The following is an 8,708-nucleotide window of genomic DNA, read 5'->3' on the forward strand; positions in this document are numbered from 1 at the left end:
GGGATAATTAAGAAATCTATGATTTATTTATTTAGGGAGGTCTTTAAGTTCCTAGGCTTATGGGGGGAGCTGAAGCTGATGCCTTTGCTCTAGTCTTTGACATTTCACCATCTAGCTGTACTGGTGGCCCTATGTTTCCTCATCATCAATATTACAATTAGTAGCAAGGAGCCCTGCCCAGCAGTTTCCATGTTTCTCACGCGACGATTGGATATGAAATTTGACATTAATATATGATTATTTATGAAATTTGAGATTGGAATGAAACATTTGCAGATGAGATGGGTGGCGATCGAGTAAAAGTTAATCAATTTAAGAGAATTGGCAGATGAGATGAAGGTCGAGATATAATGGCCTTTGTACGGGAACTGTACTGGTGAAACTGGAAGACCAGTGATCAAAGCAAGATTGATAATCTCCCACCTCATCAACTCTTTTAATATGCTTTTGAGTTGGGTGTTAGTGATTCCTATTCAGCCACGACCTGCATTCGTTACAATATATTCAAAAGCTAACCATCTAGCCTTTCCATATAACCTCCAGTTCTTACCGCACAAAAGGATAAAACTTTACAAGCTGTATCTAAAAATCACTAGGAGAGAGGCATATCTCTAAAATTGTAGTTTTTTTCAGAGACTTTCATTAGCTTCTTGCATATTTAATCTAACTGCTTCCAGTTAAGTCTATTTGTTTTATATCAATAGCTCCTTGAACCGAAAATTCAGTTCTCTTAGGTTATATGGTCTTAGCTATGTGAAATAAACTGATAATAAATCATTAACTATACCATTAAACTAAAGTTATATACGTTCAAGTTCTATATAAAGCCTTGCCACAGTTCTAAGCAGATAGCACAGCATTTGGTGAGTCATGCATAATTAAGGTCTGAAATTATATATGTGCGTGGAGGTGCATCGATTCGTAATCTATCTTGCTTGGTGAGTGGTAAGTTTTTGATCTTCAAAATCATCACGTATATATACATACGCAAGTTTTTTTTTTTTTTGTGTTCTCTGAACTTTGAACTGAGAACCCTTGTAAGAACAATGGTAATTGATCAGTGGACATTTATCCCAGCAGCTGATGACGACGCATGTTACCTTGGCCTACATTAATAATTAGCTCCACTCCACGTGAAGCTCATAAACTCCCACGATTACATTGCCTGGATCATTAATTTTTTTTGGATAATCATCTCTGTTACTCTTTAATCTGCATTAATATTAGTAATGATCATTTAAAAAAAGGAGTAATCGTCGGTTGAGTATCATGGATGAAAAAAAAAGTTGTGTCCCATCAATGTAGTTTTCTTAACTATATATGGCATGGAAGCAGTTGATGAGGGAGTACCATTCAATGTAAGCCCCAGTCATTTACTTGGTAGGTTCTCAAGGTTTTTAATGAAGGTTTAGGTGACCGTGTTAATTACGAGCCTCCTAGCACGCCTCTCAGTTGGCCGACAATTCATCTTTTCGGTAAAAAAGAAAAGAAAGTATCTGTATATCCTCTGATCACCTCTTATGTATGTCATGTACTTTGTTCATCTATTTATGGTTGATTTTTTTTCTTAGAACCTGCTTTTTTCCTTGCATTTTTCAGATTCAAACCAATCTATCTGTTTCCTAATTATGGTGCAATCAAAGAAGTTCAGAGGTGTCAGGCAGCGACAGTGGGGCTCCTGGGTTTCTGAAATTCGCCACCCTTTACTGTAAGTCTATTCTTCAAGCTTTTCTTAGTGTATTCATCATCAATTATTGTCTTGAATCTTTTGATATACTATAATATTTTGTTGCAGAAAGAGAAGGGTATGGCTTGGTACATTTGAAACAGCTGAAGAGGCAGCTCGAGCTTATGATCAAGCTGCCATCTTAATGAGTGGGAGGAATGCGAAAACGAACTTCCCCACATCACAAACAACACCAATTGGAGATCACCAGCAAGGCACTGAAAGTTGTTCCCATTCATCACCTCCAAATGAGCTATCTGAGCTTCTCCATGCAAAGCTTAGAAAATGCAGCAAGGCGCCATCTCCTTCCATGACTTGTCTAAGGCTGGACACAGAGAATTCACACATCGGCGTGTGGCAAAAGCGGGCAGGGAACACCTCGGATTCCAACTGGGTCATGACCGTCCAGCTTGGAAAAGGGAATAATGCTCAAGTTTCTGCCAATACTTTGCCTTCCAAAACACAAGGGTTGACAGAGACTACTGATCTTAGAGGAGAGATTGATGAAGAAGAGAGAATTGCACTGCAAATGATAGAAGAACTGCTTCATAGGAACTGTTCTTCCTTTGGTGTGCCAGAAGGGGAGGGTAGCTTGTTTCTTTAATTAGTCATAGATCATAATTATGGGTCAATATCATATACTAAGAATTTTTAAGTACACTGTAGATCATAATTATAGGTTTACAGCTATACAGAAAATATTAAGTTTATAATTTCCTGTGAGATAAAACAATTGATTCATATTATATGATTTTTGCTTGCTCTCTAAGAATCTCCTCGAATTTTCACTTTCTTCACAGCACAGGCGTATATAATCATGTGCATGTGATTCTGTCAAATGTGTTGATATATCTAATTTAGAAAAATCACCAACTATCATATTTTAATAATCGTTATGTAAATTTATAAATTATAAAATTTAATGAAATCATAGAATCGATTCATCAACAAATTAAATTAATTTATTGTCACCTTTAAAATATTTTATAAATAAAATAATACATCTATATTAATTGTCAATAAAATTGAAGGTAGATGATGATGGATTCAATCGATTCATCAACCAAAAACTATAATATTTTGGGACTAGGTAATGAAAGATTAAGTGAAGCAAATGTATGGCTTTTATATGATTGTTTGAAAAAGATGTGAGATAGGTCGATAGATAAGAACTGAAACCAGACAAATTAATTGTACTTGTCTCCCATTAATTAAGGTCTGGGTGTCTTGATCTAATAATCATACGGAGATGTATTATTTGGTTAACATCAACATTAATGCAACACTAATTAGTATTTATTATCTATGAATAAGAAAGCAGAAGCTTTCATGGATGATATACCAAATTACCAATGTCTCTATTTTTAAAACTTAGAGTTCATAAAATTATTATTCATCACTTTAGTTGGCTTAGTTCCTTCCTAGAAAAAAAATGGAATTATTAGTATTGCTAAATAAAATCTCTCAATTTGAGATAAGTCTAGGTAGTTGGTTGGTTGTTGGTCTTAAATGTTGTGTTGTTTCATTGGACACATTGGAAAGGGTTGAGGCTTCATTTTCAACGGTTCATCCCACAGGCCCACATCCATCACCCAATTCAGTATAGGAAGAAGCCTTCCTACACTCCTTTGATTTTTGTTTGCGCTCAATTCACTGCTCTAAAAATTATGTTTTGGCCTTTAACGTATACTTCAAATGTATTTTATATTTCAAATTTAAATTAAAAAATATTCTATTAATTAAAAACAATTCACAAGTCTAAATTAAGTTGAAGTGAAGTTATATCCCCTGTATAAGTTTGCCACACGGCTCAGGCTGAGACCATCTTATTATGGCATTAAATTTTATTTATTGGCATAACAATTAATTACTTTGTTTAAGTGGTAATCAAGTTTTGAGTTTAAATCTTTGTGTATATAAAATATCTCCGTTGGGATGCTCACACACCATAACTACGTTTGCGACGAGGATCATTTCAAATTAATTAGAAAAAAGTCTTAAAATTCAAAAGACAACAAAAAAACGAACTTTTACCTCGAAAATTAGAATAAAATAATGTTTATTATTTAAAGATTTCAAACTTATTATATATATTATTGTATTTATAGTGCGTTTATATTTGATTAGTTAAAATTTTGTTCCTTATTTTGAGAGAAGATATAAGAGTATCTCATATTGTAGGATGATTCGCATTATGTTACTGAAAATTATGAGGATTTCTCACTAATACTATCTTTCATTTAATGATCTAATGATTATATCTTTGAACCACCTTTAAGAGGATGATCGAGAATAGTTTGGAGATAAGAAAAAATGATCTACATTGTTTAGAGTCGATAAAAGATCATAGAAAGTCAATTGACGAAAATTTGATATTTCATGTATGACCGAATAACTGAGAGGTGTTTCGATAATAATGACTTAATAGTACCATTTAACATTCACAATTGCCCTCAAGTCTATGCGACATGACATTAATATATTTCAACGAAGAAATATTGAATTTTCATTTGTTGAATTTTCAGACTTTCAAATGATTTAGAATTGTATTTTTAATTTATAAAATATTTTTAGACAATGTTAAAGTTATCGGAAAAAATATTAAGAGTAGAATCACACAAAACAATTTTAAAAAATGATACCTTATTATTATTGGATGTTGAAATTGAATAATTGGAAAATACTTGAATAATATATAGTATCTAATACAGGGTAATAAACAAAGCATGGCTATGATATATAATTGATACCGAGTAAGAAAAAAGAAAGGACCACATCAATAGTAAATCGCCTTGGTTCTTGCGTCGATATCCTTCATTTATATTTAGATGGGTTTTTCTTTTTTATGAAGTACTAGAATGATCCAAGAATACATCAATCAAGGAGACGGGTTTTCTTTCTATAAGAGAAAAGGGATTTTCCCTAAAAAAATAATGAGAAATTAAATTTGAGAAAAAAAAAAGGAATTAAACTCGCTTCTTTAAAAAAGTTATTGGACAAACAGAACTGAGAACCGGGGCGTCTCCGGTGACCTTTCTCGATTCTTCATGTTTCCTTCTCGTCTCTATGCTGCTACTCTCCATTTCAATGGACTGGAGGAAGCTATTTGGATGTCAATCTGGATAAGAGCTACAATATTTCCCCTTAAATCTAGTGACTCAAAACCTATTGTTCAACCTCCACAAGAAATTTTGAAGCTGGAATTGCTGAATGGAGTTCATCCTTGGTGGGTCAATTCCTGGGGGCTGCTCCAAATTTTGCAACTATGCAAAGGATGGTCGAAAGTTTGTGGAATAACTAGTCAAAAGGTGTTCGTGTCCAGGTAAGCTTCGCAAGCAACAATCTTTACATTTTTTCATTCAATAGTGATTCTACGAGGGATTGGGTGTTGCATAATGGACCATGGCATATCTTGAATAAGCCTTTAATTTTAAGGAAATGGGAGCTTAATTCTAAAAGACTTCAATTTGATCTTTCTAAAATCCCACTGTGGGTTCACCTTTTCAATGTTCCTCTCGAACTGTTTTCGAGAGAGGGCCTTAGCTACATAGCAAGTTCCATTGGAAACCCACTAACCATGGACCCAGTCACTGTCTCAAAAACTAGATTAGAGTTTGCTAAAATCTGTGTTGAGATTGGAGTGAAGGATGTAATCCCTAATACAATAGAAGTTATCCTCGCAAATGGCCAGTCAACTACTATTTTTGTTGAAGTTCCTTGGCTTCCACATAGCTGTCAAAATTGTAACAAATTTGGTCATTCTGAGAAAGCTTGTTTAGTTTCTAAAGATTCAGCACCTGATAATTTACAAATTTTGAGGAAAAAGGGTGAACCTCTCCCTGTTGTGCAATCTAAACTCCCTAGCATATCTAGTTCCCAAGTTCCTCTGTCTTTTGGTTCACTTGAAAAAAAATGAGAATTCATCAAAAGAGAAAGAACCTATTAAAGAAACAGCTAGCACTTCATTGTCACACTCTGATTTTACTGCCAAGGATGATAAACCTGCTTCTTTTCCTGATTCTAATGAGGTCTGTAACACTTCAACATTGACACCAACTGATTTTACTGCCAAGGATGATCAACCTAGCTCTTTTCCTGATTCTAATGAAGTCTGTAATACTTCATTACCATCTTTACCTCAAATTGTCTCTACTGTCTCTGATCCTACTGCCTCAAATGATTCCCCTCACATTGTTGATTCAAATGAGGTCTGCAATACTTCAAAAGTTCCTCAACATCACATTAACTATTCTACTGAAGGACAGACTAATTCTCCTCTTGGAAATGTTACCAAAGTTTCTAATGTTCTTAAAAGAGGAAGGAGTCGACCAGTAAAAGTTAAAAACAACGCTTCTTTAAAAGGATCCTCAAACATATTTGAGGTCTTAAGTACTGTTAATGAAACCCCTCCCTCTTTTTAGAATCATAATAAAAAGCCTAGATCTGCTGCTTTAGGAGTGGCTTTGCTAATCAAAGACCTAAAATCTAAAAAGAAGGAACACCTTGACAATTTAAAATGTGTCTCTGACAAAGTAATTGGGGGTGAAATAACCTCTTCTTCTCAATGATTTTCAGCTTCTGGTATGTCAGAGGATTGAATAATCCTCAAAAATAGAATAAGGTTCTGCACAGGGCCATTATGATATGATCTATGTTATGTGTTCTGAGTCATATACGATGTTGTCCGATCGTGATTCTAGTAAGAACTTCACAGTGCTTTGATTGAAGACTGAAAATGTACAAACAAAGTTATAAGAAGAGAAATATGCATATATAAATATATGTATGAAAGTAATGGAAATGATAGAATGAAATTGAAGTGGATTGTAAATGAAAGAAGTGTGGTGGTGATAGTGGTTGAATGGATGTAACAAAAATGGTGAAGGATGTTTGTGGTTGGCGTGGAGAATGATAGTAATTCAAAGGATGGATTATGACCCTCTAACTATATATGAGCTAGGAACCAACAATATAATAAAGATGGAATCGAAGTGATAGAGGGTGGAATTGACCCACTAGCTATAGTAGAGCTAGAACCAACGCCATAACAGGATGAAATGGATGAAGGCTTCAAGACCGACAAGAAACCGATAGAGTTCTAATCCAAGAAGTAAAATGAAAGCAACCTTTCAAAGCGTTTATTATGCCAAAAAAATTTCTATGTACAAATGCAATGGAGGTGCCTATTTATAGTGTTGATAGGCACCATATGAAGAGTTTTTACAATTAAAATAAAATAATCTCCTAAATGCAATTGAATTCAATTAAATGACTTGTCATTCTTCTTATCCTTTGATGGCTGGCCATGTAGATTGAAAATGGATGAATTAAGCTTTAATTTGAGATAAATTCAGCCTTAAATTCGTCCAAAAAGGAGGGTGACTCTTGGGCTACTTTGCTTTGCTTGCAAATGGAAGAAAAGAGGATAAATGAAGTCATACGATGAATGTGGACATCCTACATGTCTAAATTAGCTTGTCCCTTCAAATTACTTGCTGATTTTATCACTTAATTTTATGATTAAATGAAATAAAATCAGCCTTCATTGCTTGTTCCTTGGTAACATGTGAATAGCCTTCAAAGAATGATAAGTAAGACTTGAATAGGTGAATTATGAAGGATTGAATGCATTGTCTCTCCAAGAATATGAACAGCCTTGAAAAGATGAAAAGAATTCATCCTTGAATTGCTTTGAATAGAAGCATTAAGATAGTCTTCAATTGCTTGTCTCTTGGTAGAAGATGAAAGGACTCTTCCTTGGATCAAACTCATCCAAATAATCCATGCATGAAATTCCCGTAATGAAAATTCCAGCCTGCACTATCTTCAGTAAATCTCGATCATATCTCAAGCTCCCGATATTGGATTGAGGTGATTCAAAAGGAATTGGAAAGATAAGAGATAGAGGAATAATGTCAAATTGATTGTTGGACCCAAACACATCTGTATCGAATCCAGAATTGGAAGACATTCTGACTGATAATCTTGCATCTATTGAGACTGTTCAGCTTCCCTATTGCACCTAAACATAAAGATAAACTTTATTCAATCATAACATGTAAATATGCATGGGATAATTAAGAACATTATTCAATGAACTAACTTTATTCAATGAACTAAATGCATGAATGAATTAGTTTATAAACAACTAGATGCATAAATGAAATACTTCCCTAAATGAAATACATGCTTAAATGCAATGCATGATTTAATGAACAACATACTTATTAAATGCAATGAATGTCATATAACTAATAAAACTCATGCAAATTCATGAAACGAATGATATCATATGATAAGCATGTCCTAAGAGGTAAATACAAACATATGATAAAATATAGTGCATAAATGAGCAGGTATAGGATGAAGTAAGGTAAAACTCCCTTTGAATCATCCTTGGTGAACTTATATGTTTTAATAAGATCAAGAAGAAAGTTAGCGCTGATTAGAATCACATCACATTCTTTACAAAGTTGATGTTATTTGTCTGTTAAAGACCAGGGTTAAACTAGAAAAATTTAAAGACATTATAAACCTTAAATTCAGTAATTGGAACTACTTCACAAACTATGATTATGCTTCAAATGGTAGGATTTGGTTCCTATAGAAAAAAGGCTTGGATTTATCTTTCTGTCAAGCTACAGCCCAAGTATCACTACTAAAGGGCTTATAAATGGTGTTCCTTTTTTTTTATCTCAGTTATTTATGGAAACAATGATGGTACTCAAAGGAAACAACTTTGGCAACACTTAAAAGATATTGACTCTAGTTTTGGTTCCTTTCCTTGGATCTTAGGGGGTGATTTTAATATCTTTCTTTATTCTTCTAAAATCTCAGACCATGACATACTGGGTTCTTACCCTTCCATGAAATGAAAGATTTCTATGACACTATCCATGATCTTCTTCTTCAGGATCACCCATTCTTTGGACCAACTTTCACATGAAGTAATAAACAAAATGATTCCTACCTTGTTAGGAAA

The 8,708-nt window shown here is 33.8% G+C and overlaps 1 protein-coding gene across 1 annotated transcript; it reads left to right on the top strand.

Annotated features, from left to right (window-relative positions):
* Positions 1-1,606: 1,606 nt before the first annotated feature.
* LOC120149225 (ethylene-responsive transcription factor WIN1-like) lies at positions 1,607-2,341 on the top strand. The gene is made up of 2 exons (XM_039162086.1): positions 1,607-1,708; positions 1,796-2,341. Exons 1-2 carry the CDS (start codon positions 1,629-1,631, stop codon positions 2,328-2,330), a joined length of 615 nt encoding a protein of 204 aa, XP_039018017.1. The 5' UTR covers positions 1,607-1,628; the 3' UTR covers positions 2,331-2,341.
* Positions 2,342-8,708: the final 6,367 nt, after the last annotated feature.

Source organism: Hibiscus syriacus, unplaced genomic scaffold (assembly GCF_006381635.1).
Source record: "Hibiscus syriacus cultivar Baekdansim isolate YM2019G1 unplaced genomic scaffold, ASM638163v2 tig00110998_pilon, whole genome shotgun sequence".
In the NCBI taxonomy this organism is placed as follows: domain Eukaryota; kingdom Viridiplantae; phylum Streptophyta; class Magnoliopsida; order Malvales; family Malvaceae; genus Hibiscus; species Hibiscus syriacus.

What these genes read in the sequence shown, in the direction of transcription:
- LOC120149225 (XM_039162086.1), top strand. Translation starts at nt 1,629, where the DNA reads ATGGTGCAATCAAAGAAGTTCAGAGGTGTCAGGCAGCGACAGTGGGGC. An exon ending in GAAATTCGCCACCCTTTACT is followed by an intron (nt 1,709 to 1,795) that starts GTAAGTCTATTC and finishes ATTTTGTTGCAG; the next exon opens with AAAGAGAAGGGTATGGCTTG.